We start from the raw sequence: 20,885 nt of genomic DNA on the forward strand, positions 1-20,885 counted from the left end.
GTGACACATGGACATGAACTAAAGGGAGGGAATGGGGGGTAGGGAGTGTGCAGAATAGAGGGGAATAAAGGGGGGGGGAATGGGACAACTGTAATGGCATAATCAATAAAATATATTAAAAGAAGAAAAAAGAGTCATCCAAGGACGTTTCTGGCAACTGCAACCCATTCCCACGATGAAAAATATACCAAGTTGCCATATATTGAAAGAGACTATCTTCCACAGTTTATCACCCAGCTCTCTGTGTGGATCCCAGAGGGTTCATCTTGTCTTCAGAAAGTCACTATGCACAGACGAACCAGAAGAGAGAATCACTTCTTTTCCTCAAAACAAAATAGGAATCAATGATATTGAAATGGAGGTCAATTTAAGCATATTTGTCTCAAAGTTAATAATAAACTGTCGGCTTTCATCTAGTTATCTGGAATATAGGTATGGTACCAAGCAATCACAAATAAAGATTTATTAAAGATATGATCAGTTATCTAAATCATCACTATGTCAGCATCATAACTTAGTTTAATTAAAGATTCGAGGGCGGGGGGAATGCAGGAGATGGGGTGAAAATCGGGTGGCTGTATCTAATAAAGTAAAACACAGAATGCCCAGTTAAGTATTAACTTCGGATAAACAATATTTTTTTAGGAGTATGTCCTTTTCAATATTTGGACCACCCAAGCACTCTGCATCATTATCCATCTTTATCCTAAATGAAGGAAAATGCTGTATATAGTTTTAATGATTACTGGACTATTCTGATTAACCCAGTAACAACAAAAAATAGTAACAGTATTATAGTAATTCATTTAATACATAGCACAACCTTATAAGATAGATATCATCTCTGTTTAGAAAATAAGAATATTGAGACCTAACAGGTAGAGTGGTTTGTCTGTAGTCGAACAGTTGGCTAGTGGCAGAGAAAACGTTTAAACTCAGAGGTTTGTTAGGGACTCTACCATTCTAACAGTTATGAAATACTGTTCCTTATCAAATACATCGTTAAGCTAAAATTACTCTATAACCTGCACCCACATTGATAATTTTTTGAAAATATTATTTAAAAGACTTTCAACATGCATCAAGTACCCACTTTACACGAGGCCTTTTCATCTGACAGAAACCGTAACAATAGTCTGTCTTCACTGAGCATATCTTTACTCTTTTGAAGCGGGACTTCAGAAATTAAAAGTGTCTCATGGTGATTGTTAGGAATACCTGTTATTGTGCTACAGATAAAAAAGACGAATTAACAGAAATCCTTGATACATAATTCTGTACACTAGAGCTTTATGTTACATATCCCTAAAATATGGTTCATAGCTAGAGAATGTGCAACATTCTTTTTGAAGATGAAAATAATGCTTTGAACTCATTTAGGCAATTTTAAATGCTTGGTTTGTGCAGATATAGACATAAAATTGATGAAATTGTTTGTAATATTGAGTAGGTCTATCTCAAAAATAGAGGAATGCAGTGAACTGAAAAATTGTATTTCCAAATACACATATTCTGCATATGTTTTGCTGTGGTGAAAAAGAAAATCGTGAAAAAATGATTTATAAAAAGACCGCTAGGTTAGATTCATTCTATATAATGTCAGATGCGAAGAGTCATGAAAATGGCACTCAGTGGAAAATAGAAAAACTAGATTTTTGGATCAAGGGTTGACATTTATATAATTAAAGCATATAACCTTGCTATTTTTTTTATGTTTTAAGTCAGAATATTTTATACAAATAATTAAATAATTATATGTACCCAGATTATGATGAGGATGCACTGAGTATTATCAGAAAAGGCCTGTGAAAACAACAAAGCGCTCCAGAAACACAATTTAATTAATATAGAATATTAAATAATTAATATAGAATATTAAATAATTAATGTACAATATTAAATAATTAATGTAGAATATTCTAAAGTGGTTCCTGGGGAAGTTAAGGGAGTTATTTTTTAAAAGCTCTAAGTGATCAAATAAGTTTGAAAATCACCAAATAAGACAAATCTCTTTTTTATAGGATTCTTAAGAATCCTATGTTAATATATATTTGAATCAGTGAGAACAGTGAAGATTCAGACTTTACTAAATATATTTCAGCACAAAGCATAGGGTTTCTTTTTCTTTCTTTGAGAATCTTATGAAGAAATGTTCTTCAGGATATGTTTGGGAAATGGTGATAAGTTGATAATTTGAGGAGAAAAGAAACTCAATTTGTTTTATAGTCCTGAATTTTTGAGATGAAAGTGATATGTTAGGCTAATGTTGTACGTTCATGATCAGACTAAGAAAGACAGGGCCTTTTGGAGACTCTGGGACTGGACTCGGGAGGATTGAATTCTGGTAGTAGAAATACAAAAAATAAACCCCCAAACAAGCATTTGAGTATATAGAAATTGGGAGTGTCAGGACCAGGGACCAAGATTGCTAAGATTTAGTTCCGCTTCCGCAGCAAGTTGGACACAGGTGTACTGAGAAGCAGGTAGACAAGGTGCCATCACGGCGCCTTTGTGCACCAGGGCCAGGCTGAAACTTCCACAGAGATGAAAGTGAGCTGATGGCCAATAGCCAATCAGCTTTCAGAGGGCAGGCAGAAGCTGGAACACAAGCCAAAGAGTGAATAAGCCAAACAGCAAAGACCCAGAAAAGCTCAGGGGAGAAGAGGACCCAAGAGAAAGACAGTCAGAAACGCACCAGCACACACAGGGAGTGAGGCAGGTCAAATGGAGGGAGAGGCATCAGATATCTTGAGAGACCTGGGCACAGAGCCTACCCAATGAGTTAGGGAGTGAAAACTCTGGTTGGTGTTGATACCAAGGCCACAGCCTGTCCTACCCAAGGGAACTGGTATTTCTTTTTCTCTAAAATATATGGTAATTACTGAAAGTGAATAAATGAAGACAGGTATGTTCATAGACATATCTTAAAGGATCTCAGAGAAGAATCTAACCAAATGTTAATACAGAAACAGACACGGTTAAGTGGACCACACTTTCCAAGAGGCATACCGTGCCAGTGAGTTACATTAGTAGCATAGAACAAAGACACTAAATATTTAAACTTTGATTCACTGTTTTCCCCCACAGAAATGCTATTATAATAGTGAGAGAGAATATAAATGAAATACTTGCTATAAGTAAAGTTAATGTTGATATTAGCTGGCAAATAAATATTTCATAAACGAGAGAGATCTTAATCATGAAATAAAAATTGTATGACCTACTGATTATAGCATCACTGGTTGTAAAGAAAAACAACAGGGGTCTCTAGGACACATCGAAGCAACCAGAATAGGGGAGCTTAACTGATCAACAGTGTTAGCCAGAGAAGGTTCTCTAAAATGCGGCACGTGCACAAGCGACAGGAAGAAAAGAGAAATAGAATTTCCACCCTTTTTCCTATTTGTTTCACCTTAAGCCAAAAAAATATAAAAATTGCATTTTCTAAATATTTAATATGTATTCAATGTCCAGTAACACCATAAAGCGTATAGAATTTTTATAGTGTGGAACCACACATTTAGACAATACCCTTCACTGGAAGCTCTCCTTCAAGACAGGAATGGCCAGAATTATGCTGGTCAGCCTTGGAAGGGCTTCCTAATCCAACACACATCCCTGTAAAGAGCGAGTTACCTCACTCACTAAATGGCCTACTAAACAGTGTGGTAAAAATCATAATATGAGCTTCCTGGTGTGTGTGGAGTCCCCTTCCACTGCTGACTGGCCATGCAATCTTTAGCAAGCCTGTCAAACTTTCCACAGCCTCAAAAACCAGACATACTTGAGTTACTGAGAGGGCATCTCTGAAGACAAAATGAGATCACCAATTAAAATTGATTCTCATTTTATCTGAAAGCCTTTACAAATGCTCATTTTATTTGAAACCATATCCCCCAATTCTGAATTTTACCCATTGGTATATTTTCAGCTCATATTTTTAGAGGAAAATTGTTGTCATTCTTGTAATTGTATTTCATTAATACAAAGATAAGTAATATGTCACAAATTTAAATTTATTTGCACACAGGGGGCTCAGAAGTCATTTCATTCTCATTATCATAAGAAAAAAAACAGGAATGGACCTGCTGTGCACATACAATAATTCTTATAAGTCCTGCTGTTCAGTTTTTCAGTGTTTTCAAATACTGCTAGCAGAAGCATTCAACTTCCATTTCTGTTTATTGCTTTTGGGATACTGAATTCATGACAATGAGGGCATCAGTAATCATACATGCAGACAGATACTATGCCAAACATATCTTTCAGCTTCTTGCATGTGACATTGTATTTTATTATAACAGGTCTCAAAGTATTTATTTGAATTTTAAACATTATAAAGCCATTTAAATAACCTCAAAACCACAAAGCGTCCATCCAATATTTATGGACCATTGACGCTTTCCTTTCCCAAACTTTACCATGTACTTCATTTATACCTTCCAATAGCCACTGGAAGGTATTGATTTTTGTATTTTTCATAAGTTGCTGTATGTAAATTCTAGTTTACTAGAATAATGGGTCAACATTTCTTATTGTTTTGTTTTAAGGAATTCTTTTTTCAAAGCTGTTTATAGAGAGCACTGATCCCCCCCCCCCCAATTTACTCAAAATTAGAATGAATGAAAATGTAGGAACAATTTCTTTGGTATTAGGTAGATAGACTATGAATATCTTTTTAAAAATTAATCTGGAGATTAGATGGCTATATATGTGTAACATTCATTAAATTATATGATGTCTTTTTGCTAACTGCACCTGAAATAAGCTGGTGGTCCTGATAATTTTCTGATTACCTTGGAATGGTCATCATTTAGATATTAGAATCTTAATGGTGTGAGAGATTTTAAAGGAGGGAGGTTGCCTGGGAAGATACCAGTGTTGTATCTTGAAAAAAACATGAAAAAAAGAGAAAATCTCATTGTGTAAATACTCCATTGTTGTTTTATCTGCTCCTCTATTGACAGATACTTGGGCTGCTCCCATATACTGGGGATTGTAAATAATGCTGCACTGAACACAGGGATGCTTATGTTCTTTTGGGTTAGTGTTTTAGGTTTCTTTGGATATACAATGGAATTGTGCTCCGCCATAAAAAAGAAGAAAATTTTAGCCTTTGTGATAGTATTGATGGACCTGGAGAACATTATGGTAAGCGAAATAAGCCTGTCAGAGAAAGACCAACACCATACGATTTCATTCATATGTGGAATCTGAAGAACAGACTGAACTAACAAGCAAAATAGAGACAGACTTAAAGATAGAGAGCAGGATGACAGCTATGGGGGGAGCAGGCGAGAGGGTGGAGGGATTGAACAAAAGGGAGAAGGATTCGTGGGCATGGACAACAGTGTGGTGATTGCTGGGGGGAGGCAGGTATAAGGGGACTCAACGGTAATGGAAAAATATAGTACAGACTAAATTTTTTTAAAAAGAAAAAAAGAGAATTAACTGAGTCCCAGAATGCTGATGCTATTTTCCCACCCTCAAAAGCAAATTTTTGGACTTCAAGTTGTACACTCAGCATACTATGTTAGTACTAGACGAACTTTCCTGTGTCCTTTAACTACTTTCTCTATAACCATCCTTCTCAGTTTTGCTTTCCTTATTACATTTTTGTATTTGGATAGTCAAGATTCCCTGTGATATTATAAAATTATTTAAAATCTGAGCAAAGTATGAACATCTTTTGATTCATTTCACACACTCCAAAATATATTAGCATCATGAAGGATGGAAACTCTGTCACAATCATATTAAATTAAGTTTCATTACTTGATCTCTTTTAGATCAGCTTTGTAACTGAACTTCATGTAGGCTTACTGATTACTACATTTAAAATTTTGGAAGGATGACTTGGAAATCAGACTATTCCTTCATATTGACAAGTGTTTCCCAGAAGCCTGGAGGTGCCTGATTTCTTCATTTTTTCCCTCTATTTCTAATGTAAATAAATTAAGTTGTCCAGAGGGCAAAAGAAGTTAATGGTTTTAAAGAAGTTATGAGTTTTATGTCTAGAATACATGCTTTTAAAAGTCTAAAATGGACTAAATTAAATATGGCTTATTTAATTAAGAAACTTAAATGCAATTGCTTTCTTATACATTTCCTTAAAATTAGTACTGAAATGAAGTTGTGTGGGGTTAGCTGCAATTTTGACAAAGGTCAACATTAAAGTATACAGTTTAATGACTCAATTAATTCTACTAATTTGGATGGAATATTATGCATATCACCTTAAATTAGCGAATGTTTCATGCAATAGATCAAAAGGTCATTTCCTAGGTGACATTGTAACAGTTTTCTTCCTGTTAGTCATTTATATTGTGCTTCCCTTTATGAAATCTGAAAAGCTTTTGAATAGATTCAATTATGGAGGTGAATTATCACCAATAAGACAATCAATACATATGTAAGACATTTTTAAAAAGTTGGTTAATCTAAGTTAATTCTTACAGTGCTTGTTGTTTATTTGCATCTACTATACCAAAATATTTCTTCACAGTTAATAAGATCTTCATCACTAGTGCTCCTACCCTTGATAGAATATTAAGCACCACAATTTAAATGCTGAATTTTAACCAGTTTGTATATAAATATGAAGGGAATTTACTCAATATGTTGAAAGCCACTTAAAATGGACATAAAAACAAATAACCATTCTAAAAAGAATATCATTTCAGTAGAGATCATTGCCAAATGATATAATGTTCATTTTAAGTTATTAATAATATTATTACTATTCCCAAGTAAAGAATTTGAAAAATCTAATGCTACCTACACAAAAAATTTAAAAATTAAAAATGTTTTTGTTTGTAAATGCAAATTTATGGAATTTATCAACATTTATCACAGTTTGCAACTGATGAAACAATATGTTACTTTATCTTTCATAGTTTTGTTGGAAATTTTATTTTGCAAGAAGCAAAGAATATGTATGCCGATCTTCGTTCTTGGTAAAATTATGCTCTCCTGAGTTTAAATCACTGGGAAGAGAATGAAGGAAGCTACTTATTGCTGGATACCTACTATGTATCTCACCTGGTCTGTAATTTGTCTTATTTAATCCACCTTAAAATCCAACAAAATTTTTGGGTCTTCTATTGGGACACTAGCCAAAGAAGATAGTCTGCTCCTAAAAAATCTCAGTGAATTAAAGGTTGCTTTATTTTTTAACATGGATGAAATCTACTCCAACCATATGTCAAAAATGTCCAGCTGTGAGTCAGGAATGAATGGCCTATGATCTTTAAGCTTAGGTGTAAAATTTTTTAAAAGGCAGAAACTGTAATTTAGCCAAAAAAAAAAAATCCTGTGATTTCTGAAAACACATTGCTAGGGCTTGTTTCTCAAAATTTGAAAACAGCAAACACATCAAAGTGATGAAACATTTTGATCAGACGTGTGAAAATCCCTCTCATTTAGGGCTGCTTGTAGACTTAACATATTTTTGCCATGTTTACATAGGAATAGCATAATGATTTCATGATTAACAGTAGCTCAAGGAAGCTGCTAATCAGTTAGGTTAGATGACTTCTAAAAATAATAAAGGAATATTTGCTTAAGAAACTCTGAGATTTTGACCATATAGAAGAGACTGGAAGAAACATTAGAATAATAATAAGAATGAAATGTTAAAGTGATATTTGAAAACATAAACATTCCTTAAAATATTTTTGAGTTTTTATTTAGAACAATTGTATTTGCAGAAGACATTATCTATTAAACTGGGTTTGGAAATGCCTAGTAAACTGAAATAGGACTCTCACATTTAGAGGGTGAAATATACAGTTAGTGTACAAAAGAAATTTATTTTAAAATCAATAAGCAGGAGATTGATGATGAAGGAAAGGAATTTAAGTGACAGACACACTTTTTCTTCTGAAGAGCTGTTTATCAGAGTTAATATATCTTATATAAAAACACAACTAAAACTTATAAATGTGGAAACCTCAAATAAGGATAGTAATTGACTCTATGTCAACAACTCAAAAATAAAATCACCCTATATATTATCAATAAAAATGTTAATCTTATTTTCTACAAACACACTAACAACCATAGCAGTATACAATTGAACCGATTATATTCTCTTGAGAAAAAATTAAAAATGAAAATAATTCTGGAGCATTTTCTTGAATGCCAAAAAAAATAAATGTAAGTAAAAATATCAATTTACCTTGCCTTGAAGACTCTGAATATGTTTTGACACAACAAAAAATAGACATACATTGGAAGAACTGGTTCTCGAATTGACAATCTGTCACCAACAGACTGAATCAATTTCAGCATGCAAGTGACTATGAAGACAGTCAAGAAGCCATCTTTAAAAAAAAGTGATGGATGGAGGGTTGCATTGAAGCGTACACCTATATTTGTATAAAAACATTTATTTTTATCTTTCTAAAGAAATCTGCAACCGACAAGCCCTTCCTATGGGTATTTCTAAAATCTATCAACCTCTCTGAGTTACTTAGTTTGTAAAATATTTTGTATTATTCTGCAGGACATTATGACTCACAAATAATATTTAATCTGATGTATGACTAGAATATTTCCAATTTAAACATACTATACATCAACGAAGAACAAGTTTACCTTTACCATTTAATTCTGACAAGTGGAAAAATGTTTCCATGGTTTTTTAAATGAAGAACTTGAAATTTCATAAAGAGTGTGTATTATAACAATTTATCTCCTGTATTATAAAGTCCAGATATTTACTGTGAGGTTTCAGTTTCTTTTTCAAATATTACATTAAATTTGAGGTTATTAGCAGTTGGACTCTTAAACTTTGGGTCATATTTATATGCTGTATAGTCCTAAATCAATAAAATTAAAGTATATTTTAGTATTAGTTAGTTATTAATTCAACAACTATTTATTGAATGACTACCATGTATCAGGCGTTGTGACAAGCATTTACTTTGGTACTGGTCAAGTTTAGAAAGACAAAAAGACAGAAGTGGCCCCATCCCTCCTGCAGCAAACAATGAATCATGAAAACACAATTTCCAATATAGTGTGATGATGCTATGCAAGAATCACACATGACACAGAAGTATAAAGGAAACAACTTAAGCCAGATATAGCAATGCCTAATTAAAACTGTGAGTGGTGGCGCTGGCTTACGTTGGCTGCACACAGAGGAATGTGTATTCAAACTCTACAGCTGAAGGATTACACCAATGCAAGGCTAGGGATGCTGGGGGTAGAGGTGCTTTTCCATTATTCTCTTCTAGGAAGAGGGCATTTATAAAGGGATGGGAAAAGAGTGAGTGTTTCTTTGAGAAAATGAAGCAAATTTAGTGAAGTGTGGCTAGAGAGGAAGTGGGGCTAAATCATGCAAAGACTTTCAGGTCATACTAAAAAGTCTGTATTTTATTTTAAGGCTGATAGGAAGCAGTCGAAAAGTTTTCAAAAAGAGTAAAAAAATCGTATTTGTACCTTGAAAAAAGAAAGATCATATCTGTTACAATTTGGGAAATAGATTTTAAAGAGTAGGGCCAGAAACTGGACAGCAGCAACCCACTAGGGTGATTAACCAAGAACACAGACGTGGCAGTAGGGATGGTGAGAAGTGGAACGGGTTTAGAGTAGTTGGAACAGCCAATACTTATGAATTAGTCAATGTGAGTGTGTGGACTGGGGGAAAGGGAGGTTGGCAGGGGGATACCAGGCAGAGGAAGGGTGACTGGAGGACTTCGGGGAGCACCAGCTGGACAGATGGAAGAAACAAAGTGCGGCGTCATACAAATCAAATAAAAGGAATGTTTTCAAAAGAGGAAATGTCTCAAGAGCATGAATAGGGTGATGCTCGCTCACATGCCATCCCTATTTATCATGCTATGTGATGCTTCACAGGTTCAGCACAAACAAACATTTGTTAAATGAATGATTTAACTTAGGAAGTCCTGAGTTCTGGGAGGGTGAATATATTTCAAAATAAAGAAACTCATAGAATAGTTCAAAGAGAAAGACATACCTCTTTACCTATAAAGCATGGTAGCTAATGGAAGAGCTCAATAAAGATCCAGATCAACAGAGATCCGGATAGAAAGTTAGGAAAAAGCAAAGAAAAAGGTAAATATTTCTAACTTCGAGAATAGTGGAAAATGAGGTCAAGTGAAGAAAAGACTATCTGTGCTTTTCTTCTGTAACCTAGCTCTCTTATGAGAGTGTAATCAAATTGCTCCATTGCCTAGCAACCACAGGGAAAGAGCTAATAAGTCATGATTCACGGTTCTATGGGAACAATATTCGGGTCAGTGGCATGATTTTAAGGTAGTTTAGATTCCTGCTGTGACACTTTCAAGCCCATATTGACATGAGGCATTAGAATTGAGGAGAGTTAAAATGCAAATGTTCTCATAATCAATCAAATTGACCTGTACATAGGTGTGATCTGGTACAGTCTGCTGCATCAATCCGGCAGTAGCATCTATAAATCAACATTGGAGTAACAGCACACAAACATGGCTTCATAGGAATTTTTGTTTTACCAGTTTAGTGAAGCCAAACAGGGAGGCACATTTAAATTAGTATAAAGGTAATGACTCCAACATTCACCTAACCAACGGGAAATCTTTTATTTTTTTACAATTTTACTTATTTATTTTTAGAGGGGGGAAGGGAGAGAAATATCAATGTTTGCTTCTCTTTCAAGTGCCCCCTACTGGGCACCTGGCCCTGAACCCATGCATGTGCCCTGACTGGGAATAGAACTGGTGACTCTGGCTCATAGGTTGGCACTCAATTCACTGGGCCACACCAGCCAGGAAGAAATCTTTGGAAAGAAGAAGTGCAGTGGGTGGTGAAACAGTTTTTGAAAGTATTACCTGTAACCATTGTGACTGGTCATTGTGGCCGGAAGTCCAGGCATTCACTTTGCCCTGCTTGTCCAGCCGAGCTTTCCTTGGCTCCCAAGTGAACATGTCCATGTTGAGAGTTCTGAAAACACTGGAGGCAGTGATCTGATAGTCTTGGATGTGTCCTGATTTCATCCCCAGAGGCTCAGAACAGCCTGCAGGAAAAGGAAAAGGACTCCGTGAGAAAAAATAATTTGTTATCCTGGAAGTTTTCTGTCTTTATTTTGGACAGGCAAAAGAAGATTAAGCATAATGCTATTCATTTCCCCAAAGAGAGAAGATCTAAATTCAAAAAAAGAGAAAAGGCTATAATCAGAAATAACTCTGGAACAAAATCGAAAACGAAATAGCCAATTCAGTTTATTTTGTCTGAATATATTTTGGAAAAGTTGAAAACAACACAGTCAATTCAAACTACATTTCCGTGATAGATGATTTTGCAAAATGAAAACAATGCTGAAATGCTCTCTCCTGCCTCATTAATGATAGCCACATGACTGTCCCCTAGTTTTCAACAATCTCATTGTGTCTTCAAAAATGGAACATTGTCTCACAAAGGAAATCTGGTTTTCTTTTATTTGTTTCCATAATCCTGCAAATGAAAATTCCCTCAGTACAAAGGCATTTTCACAAATTGCTCCAATGGTATATTAAAACTGGACAGCATTTTCTTTTCCACAAAATGTCTGTCATCTTTATCACTGATTCCTATAGCACTAACGTGGCTTCTTCTGGAAGATGAGAAGCTAATATCAACTGAATGTATACCATGTGCCAGGCATCATGCAAGTGTAGGATTTAAATTGATAACGGAAGAGAGTAAGGTGATTTTAGCAAAAGCTATTACAGAATAAAGCTTTTGATACGTTCTCGTATTTTGATCATACTCAATAACTTTCAGTATTGGATATTTTGGAAGATTTTCAGTCCTGCCACATATGTTTTAAAGTTTGACATGGTGCAACATTTGGGTTTATCTATCTTGAAAAGGTGTGTGTCTCTCTCTCTTTGTGTGTACACATGAATTCCCAATCTTAATTTAAAATTGTGACAAAATTCCATCCATAAAGTTTTTGTAGACCGCTCTGCCTGGTTTCAAGAATTGTAACTCTCTACCCCCTGTGGCTTAAGGATGAGTGAGTGATGACCTTTGGAATGTGACCTGCAGGAGACAAGGTTTGTCTCTGGTAGCAAATGCTGCCTCAGTTTCCTCCCTGTCCCCAAAGCTTGGTTGGACGGGTAAGACCCCACAGAGGAGGGGGCAACCTAGGCCAGACACGACCACTTGGGAGGCCATTGTGGAAGGACTCGGGGGGGCTGCAACAAAGAGCAATGGACTCTCTACCCCCGGCTTTGAGATAGCCGGAGTCCCCGTGTTCTCTGGGAGAAGCACTTCCTGGCTCTAATCCCCTTAAGCCTGATAACCTGATGGGGAGGGGTGCAGCGCCTTGCCTTGCTAGAGTGTGTCCTGGGGAAAAATCTGGCATCACAAAGACTTCCTGATAAACCTGTGAAATCTGCTCTGCTAAGAGTGCTTTAATTCACATGTTAAGGATCCAAGCAGGAAACTCTAAAACTCTGTTCCTGACAGACTCTGACTCAAACTAAGTCCTGAGATTTCTTTGAAATGTTATCTACAGTTTGATCCTTGCTGCCCTGTATTCCTGTGTATTACAACCCAATAAAAGGCCCTGGAGGAGGGGGGGGCTCAATGCCTTTTCCCCCTGAGAAACTGGCCACTGCTCACAGCCTTTTTCTTCTGGGAAATGGCCACTTCTCTTCCCCAAGCAGATCTCACCATATCTCTGTCATGTTTACTCTCATCCATGGCACATGGGGGGATTTGCGAGGAAAGTTGTCCCCACATAAAGTCTGTGATAGGAACCATGATTCTATTATGATATTAGCCAGTGGATGCATCTTCCTTATGTTGCATTTTGGCCAAGGATCACAGAAGGTGAGTCTGATCATCAAGAAAGCCAGGACAAAAGGAAGACTTCTGCAACCAATGCCACCTTATCATACCATGTTTGGTCCGTCACTTACTCTCTGTGTACCCAATATTTAACCACACTTTACTTCAAGTTTCGATCTTTAAAATAGTAATAAAATAGAACCTACGTTTTAAGAAATTAGTTAATAAATATAAAGTGGAAACAGTGCCTGAATACAGCTAGCATGTCAGCTGATTTTATTATTTCTGTAGTGCTCATTCCAACAGATCACAATGTTAAGACTTCAGCTCAGCCTATCAGTGAGTACTAAATGTCAGAACACTGGCTATACTTTCTAAAACTAAGCTATTTTAAGTTGAGGCTCTAAGAGAAGTGGCTTAGAATTTTTACTGAAAAATATTTTCTAACGACAATTAATTACTTTCTGTCTTAGTCAATCTAGACTGCTTCTTCCTTCCTGAGGCCCCTCCATGTCTACCTTCAATTCCACCGTCCAGGAAATGCTCATCTGATGCAAACGTAATGAAAATGGTCCTGGAGGGTTAGCTGGTTATGCCTTAGTACAAATTTTGTTGGGTTCTAGGGATAGGAGACATATACTCTAACTCCCATGATAAGAATAACTCCAACTCTTAAATACAAATTCTGGAGAAGAAAAATTTCCTTATGCTAAGTGAAATAAGCAAGTCAAAGAATGACAAATACCATACGATTTCATTCATATGTGGAATCTAATGAACAAACTGGACTAACTGAACTAAAATGGAGACAGACTCATCGGTGGAAAGCAGGATTTCAACTAGTGGGGGGAGGTTAGGGGATAGAGGGATTGAGCAAAAAAGGAAAAATGACTCATGGATATGGACAAGTGTGGTGATTGCTGAGGGAGAGGCATAAAGAGACTAAAAGGTGATGAAAATATAATAAAGATTTGAAAATAAAGAAAGAAAAGAAAAAAATTTATGACAAATCTCAAAGATTGTAGAAAGCTCTATAAGTCTTAATAGCATGCCATCTATCCTTAGGCAGTTTTAAGATAACATGTATTGTCCATATTATAGATTTCTGACTTGTTCTTATATTGCTTCCACCAGGTGCCCACCCTCACCTTGCCCTGCTACTGGAGTCTTTGTTAAACTTTGTTTCACTTGCTGAAGAGATGCAAGGGAAACAGAAAGGTGGTTGTTCTTTTTTCCTTTTGTGATATAATGGTATTTCGAATATTGCATAGAAAAAGGAGCCTTTACATTGACCATTTCTAATTCTTAGACTTCATTTCATAGCCACTCTATTCCTAGTACTTAGCNATTTCTGACTTGTTCTTATATTGCTTCCACCAGGTGCCCACCCTCACCTTGCCCTGCTAGTGGAGTCTTTGTTAAACTTTGTTTCACTTGCTGAAGAGATGCTAGGGAAACAGAAAGGTGGTCGTTCTTTTTTCCTTTTGTGATATAATGGTATTTCGAATATTGCATAGAAAAAGGAGCCTTTACATTGACCATTTCTAATTCTTAGACTTCATTTCATAGCCACTCTATTCCTAGTACTTAGCCTAGAGGAAGTTCTGAGTAATTTGTTCAAAGAATGAATGAGTGACTATTCCTCTTCTAATTTCAGCTATGATCCACTTCATTCTAAGCATCTTAAATCATATGTCTCTCAGAGAATTTAGGGGATTATCTTTTTAAGTATTTGGGAAAAGATTAACTGCTGATCTTCCAGGCAGGTTCAGAGATCTTATAACAGCTTATTGAATACTATAAGGCAACCTTGGGCTTCACAGTGTTGCATTGGATTGTGAGAAATAGTTCGGTACATTATGTCACCATTTATTTCTAAAGGTAATAGCTAATCTCTTCCATTTGCCTCACAAATCTCCCTTCTCATCCATTCGATTTCATACATACAAACTAATTAACTCTTTAACCAGCATGGACAGCATCTGTACAAAATGAAATATTAACGATGAAATTGATTATTTCTATTGTGAGTTGCCCTGGCTTTCAAAAGCATCCATTGAGTGATATTATTCCCTGCAAGAAAGTTCAAAATCAATTTGGGGGGTTGGGGGATGGGTATAACTTCTTTTTGAGGGTATAAAATCTGTGAAGTGTCAGGTGTAACCACTTGTCAAACTTGAAAGTAAAATACGCACACACGTTAGGGGTGTAACTCCACTTTGTGTGAGAGACTGACCTTCATGAATCAAACAACTGAAAAATTGGGGAAGGTAATGTTAAGCAACTAAAAACTACGGAGCTTGCAGAAAACCTAATCATATTGTGGCTTCTTCCTGATTGCTTTATGATGAATGACTTAGGGTTGACACTAGCCCGTGGTGGTGATATACTGACATGCTATATAAACCCTGCATGGCAATAATTCTGCTCAGATTTACTGGTAGTCAATAAGCCAGTTCGATTTATCAAAATTAGGAAAACATCCCCATTAGGGTCATTAATAGTGCTAAAAAATATGCTGGCTGTTTCATAAAAGATACCCATACAATGCTATAAAATGTGATTCTTAACACAGATTCACTCATCTACCTGTCTCTAACTCTTTTCAATGTAATGGGTTCATTTAAACTTTTTAAAAAGATTTTATTTAGTTATCTTTAGAGGGAAGAAAAGGAGAGAGGGAGAGAAATATTGATGTATGGTTGCCTCTCGTGGGTCTCCTGCTGGGAACTGGCCCACAGCCCAGGCATGTTGTGCCCTGACTGGGAATTGAACCTTAGTTGTTTGGTTCACAGGCCTGTGCTCAATCCACTGAGCTATACCAGCTTGGGCTAAACTTTATTTTTAATAGTAACTTTTATTTGCTTAAAAATAATTTTTTTCAGTATCACAAATAAATCTAAGAGGAGAGACAGAACTGAAGTATACATTTTAACCAATATGAAACCTCTGAAATATTGGTTAAATATTATAATGAATAAATAGTTCTCAGTTGTCCTCTTGCAAGAATTATTCTATTATTAATTATTCTATTATTCTATTATTATTCTATTATCTAATTATTCTATTATTCTAAAAATAAGAACGTGTCCTCTTATTTTTAACTGAATGACATTATTGTAAGATTAATAAAAGTCTTTTCTATTTGAAAGTTATGCTAAAAAGTGGGGCACACATGTATTTTTATTTTTCACAACACAGTCTTTGGAACAAAAATAATTTCAACCCACAGCAGAAAAGATAATTTGTAAATGTTGATTCTAAAATGATAAAAACAACTACAAAAAATATAACAAGGAAATGCCTAGACAGTATTTTCTGTTTAGTTCAGAATGTAGCTATATTGAAATGGGATCACTTTGAGATCCACACATTAAGCCTTCATCTTTGTATCTGATACTGATGCTCTTGTAAGACAAGGATTATTTAATTCTGAGTCTTGATAGATTATCTTTGAGTTGGGTAATCACTGTTTGTACAATAAGCAAGATGGTTGATAAGAATTATACAAGAATTAATTTATAGCAGCAGTCTAAGTTCTGAAGTATTGTTTCATTAAAAAAAAAACCCAAAACAAAACTAAGTTCTTACAGTAGGTAGGCAAAGATAAAGCTTACTTTTCTATTCTGTATAGCCTAAATGTAACTGAAATTTACAAAGTCAGGGACATCACTGTTTTTATTGGAATTTTGTCACAAAACATAAATCATAGGTATTGCTAAAAACAAGACATGTTTAAATAAGCAAAAGGCTTTCAGTGAGATTTTGTTGCACTTAAAAAAAAGATTTTGTTTATTTCTACTTAGAGAGAGAGAAAAGGAAGGAGAGAAATATCAATGTGTGGTTGCCTCATGTGTTCCCCCTACTGCAACCCAGCCAGGGCATATGCAACCGTACATGTGCTCTGGCTGAGAATCGAACCAATGACCCTTTGGTTCTCAGGCCAGCAATCAATCCACTGAGCCATAGCAGCCAGGACATGTTGTATTCTCATAGATCACTCAAAGAAATACACTGCACCTTCTTACATTAGTTCTCCTCTGCAGTATTTTTAAGAATTTATTTATCCTACACACAAACACAGTTTCTCACTAAACCATGAGCTAGACATTTTATAGCAAAAAAATTGAAAAAATGCAAGTTATTAATGCTCTATAAATTTTTTCAAAGAAAATACTGAACTAGGTGATATGAGACTCACCAGATAGTTCGCATCCAAGAAGTTCCATTCTCAAAGTACAGTGTCTTCGACAAACTTGGGGATAAAGTCTTACATACTGAGCTTTTATGGGGGGCGTGAAAGAGTTAGCATAGGGTGTGTTGTTATCAACATTTCCACGGAACACCTGTGTACAGACATAACATCGAGTTGTAATTATTAATTTTAATAGCTCCTTTACCTATTTTTATATATTGACCCTATGTGTTCTTACTCAACATAAGCTTTCTAAAATTGGATTAAATAATTTGGGGGTCTGGTGGATTTAAGGAGCACCTTGTCATCAGCCAAATATATAAAATCATAGATAAAATGCTTAAAGTTACAAACTGCTATGGCCCACAGTATAGTCTGTATTGTACTATGAGTGTACTGATAATTTTAAGGCCAGTCCTTCAAACCTTCAAAGCCAGATGAATGACTCCTTTTTTGAGAAATGAGCACCTTAAGCCTTTCAGCTTAATGTGGGTCTGTCCATTTTGCTACATATGTGTGTGTGTGTGTATATATATATATATATATAACACATATATGCTATATGTGTGTGTGTGTATATATATATATATATAACACATATATGCTATACATATATAGCAAAATGGACAGACCCACATTAAGTTGAAATATAAATATAAATATAAATATAAATATATATATATATATATATATATGTATATATTTTAGGAACTAGCGTTTCCTGGTGTTTCCTGTTCACTCAGTTTCTCTAAAGCTATGATCAGATTAGTGATGCTTTAGGGTTTTATTCCTAAGATTACTCCTTCATTAGTAAGTCTCAGATCATTGAATAAGAGACTCCTAATTCTCTCTCTCTCTCTACATATATATAGGCAGTAAAAAACTATACTTCCTTCTAAAGTGTAAGGGTTCCTTCTAACAATAAGGGCTAAAAGTGTTATTTTTAATTTCTTTAAATCTCATTCTTATTTTTCCTTTTATATAACCTGGTAATCAGATAACTAAATTTATTTAAGAAGATGGTTTAAAAAATCTTTTATAATTCATTAGAAGTTGGTCTAAGGACTTGGTTTTATGTGGAATGAACTGAAATCATGATATTTAAAAAAATTCAGAAAACATTAATTAAAATTTGGGACTGTGAGACTATCATACAAATGGCAAGGGATATTGAATATTTATTTCCTTTAAAATATTTTATTCTGCTAAGTAACAAAATTTTTCTTCTAATGTTGAGTATGTAAAGACATATACATCATTTTTATCACTTGGTGCTTTGCTTTTAAAATAATATTTTTGCCTTTACAAATAATAGTTTAGACCTACAGTTATTTGATTATGGAGAGTGTTAATTTGTCAAAGCGATAAAAAGAAATTGAAAACTGAGTATTGTTAAAATAAAACAATTGTTATATACATATGGTTAACATGTGATAAAGTGTTCATAACACCACCAATTGAAAGCAGAGAAAGCCTTGCATGGTAACCAGGATACATTTATAACTTGGAAAAATTCCTTACCTTTTTCACCCCACTTGTCCAATTTTAAAAAGTCATTCATTTGTTTTCAGCAAATTAAAGCTTCTGCTGAAGACTGATTATTTACTTGCAACCAATGATTATTAATACAATTTGACTTTTAAATTAAGTATGTCATTCTTACCATGTCTTCATTGGTGCCTTTCACTTTGTACATTGCCCAAGTCTTTCCATCATTACTATAGGCAATTTTGTAGGATTTTATATATTCTGGGCTTCCAATCCTTTTGGCTCCTTGGGTGATCACACCTGTGACTCTCATTTTTTTTTGTAAATTTATCTGAAGAAACAAGATAATCAATGGTTATCACGTTGCTTTCAAGATTACAATATTGACATTATCCATTTTGGGACTAGAACATTTTTTATTTATTAGTGTATATTTAAAATAATACATTAAGAATTTTCTTATATTTTTAAATGAAATTTAAAAATATACCAAGTTTAGTTTCAAAATCTTTTTTCCACAGAACATTAATGGCTTTCTTTTTTCAAGGAATGACATGTTTTTGTACAAACTTCTAAAAGGATAATGTGCCCTGAGGGTATTAAGTATGGGAAACACCAGTGGGTTATGACATGACGGTGTGACCTAGTAAACTGAGAGATCGGAGCATCATCTTGACAGAATAACCTAAGTGACAATACAGGGAACCTCTCAGGTCAATATAATTGTAATTCTGTCTCAAATGCTTTAGGTTTCTACACATTTCTATATAAAATAAAAATATAAAAGTCTTCCTGAGATCTTTTAGTAATAGAATAAGATTAGATAAAGGCAAAAATATTGACAAAAAAACTGAAATAAACAGAAATGTCTTCAGTTTCTGCATCTTTACGTTATTGTTCCCTTGTCATCTCCATTATAGGTTGTAGAAGGTTTTTATCAAATGCTTGTTATTCTCTTTATTTCATCACTTGGAGACTTTCTTTCTAACTAATATTTTATCTTCATATTTCCCCCCCATTTTAATGACCCAATGATAGTTTGCTGCAAGAGTAACAGTCTCTAATAAATTTGTTAATATTCTTCTTATATTTAAATAGGGGGGCTTCTTTTGGTATTTAATGTATAATAATTAAATGCTAAAATAAAAATATTTTCTTCAAATATAGAAAACATTAAACATTGTTTTATTCACTTTAAAATGCCTTTAGGCTGTATGCAAAATCTCGTATTTCATAGAAAGGTACTCTTTCAATGTTCCTGAAACACTATTATGAAGTTTTCTTCTCCAATTGCAAATAAAAAATAAATATAACCTAATATTAATAATTCAGAGACCATTTTCTGGAGAAAACCTGAACATCTTCAGATTCATATAAGTGATTAGGGGTTTTCATCTTCCAATAAGATTCTGAGAATTAGCATTTGAAATGGTAGAAGATGTGCAATTAGAAATCAGGCCCTGTGCAATCTGTTTATCTGTCTACCTACCTACCTACCTTCCTATAAGATATTCAGAAAGTTAAAAATTAGAACTAAGAAAGCTATCCTTACAATGTTTCCACCCTAGACAAACACTGTGACTTATGAAAAGGTCTCCAATGTTTTATTTCCTTCGAATTATACATATTACACATGCTATTTTGTTAAGGGAAATCCTGAATCCTGCATGTAGGCAGCACCCTTCTAGGCTTTCAAAAGTATGCCACTGTGGCAAGGTCTACCTTGCTCTCCATTCTCAGTTTCCTAGTCTCACCTTCCTTCTCTGAATATCATGAGGTTCCTCCCCAGCTGGTTCTCACATGACAATTCTCAGTCTCACTCATGTATGAAAGATAAACATAAAAATAAAAACCCTGGTATTTTGATGAGTTGAAGAATAGGTGCTGGGTAGCCCTCAGGCCCTGACTGGTGGGCATGCCTCTCTTTCACTCCTTGCGATGCAGACCTTATAAACAACATTTTTGTTTTTGAATTCTGGGTCTATTGTCCCTTTTGTTTAAGACCAATAATGCTGAGTGAGTTGACTCTGAAGTTCAATTTTGCTCTTCTTATTTTAATTCACAGACATCAAAATTATTTACACGTACATATTATGTGTTCCATACTATTTTGGAGACTCAAAAAGAGAATATCCCCCATTAAGGTAAATTTTACTTATTACTCTTAACATTGATCTGTATTTGTTTTCTTTTTAAGATTGATTTTACAATTTTAACTGTGGGCTTTGAAATAAATAACCTATGAAAGATACTTTATTTTAGTATGTTAGGTAAATTACCACACGGCTATGGAAGAGCAATATTCTTCTAGTATCTTGTATATGGCATCCTTTTTTCTTACTTGAGAAAATATATTAAATATATTCATATTTGAGGCAGCATTACAAATCAGTAAGGAGAGGGTAGATTATTCAGTAAA

At 34.7% G+C, this 20,885-nt stretch overlaps 1 protein-coding gene across 2 annotated transcripts in view; it reads right to left on the bottom strand.

Annotated features, from left to right (window-relative positions):
- The window catches only part of EDIL3 (EGF like and discoidin domains 3), a 402,449-nt gene that overhangs the window by 84,280 nt on the left and 297,284 nt on the right, over window positions 1-20,885 (bottom strand). For both annotated transcript variants that reach the window (XM_037032234.1, XM_037032233.1), the window contains 3 exons: window positions 18,642-18,797; window positions 16,985-17,129; window positions 10,839-11,023 (listed from right to left, as the gene is read on the bottom strand). In XM_037032234.1, the coding sequence (XP_036888129.1) occupies window positions 10,839-11,023; window positions 16,985-17,129; window positions 18,642-18,797 (486 nt within the window). The remainder of the gene's footprint in view (window positions 1-10,838; window positions 11,024-16,984; window positions 17,130-18,641; window positions 18,798-20,885) is intronic.

This window comes from Sturnira hondurensis, unplaced genomic scaffold (genome assembly GCF_014824575.4).
Source record: "Sturnira hondurensis isolate 20B ecotype Veracruz unplaced genomic scaffold, ASM1482457v3 Scaffold0021354, whole genome shotgun sequence".
Lineage (NCBI taxonomy): Eukaryota > Metazoa > Chordata > Mammalia > Chiroptera > Phyllostomidae > Sturnira > Sturnira hondurensis.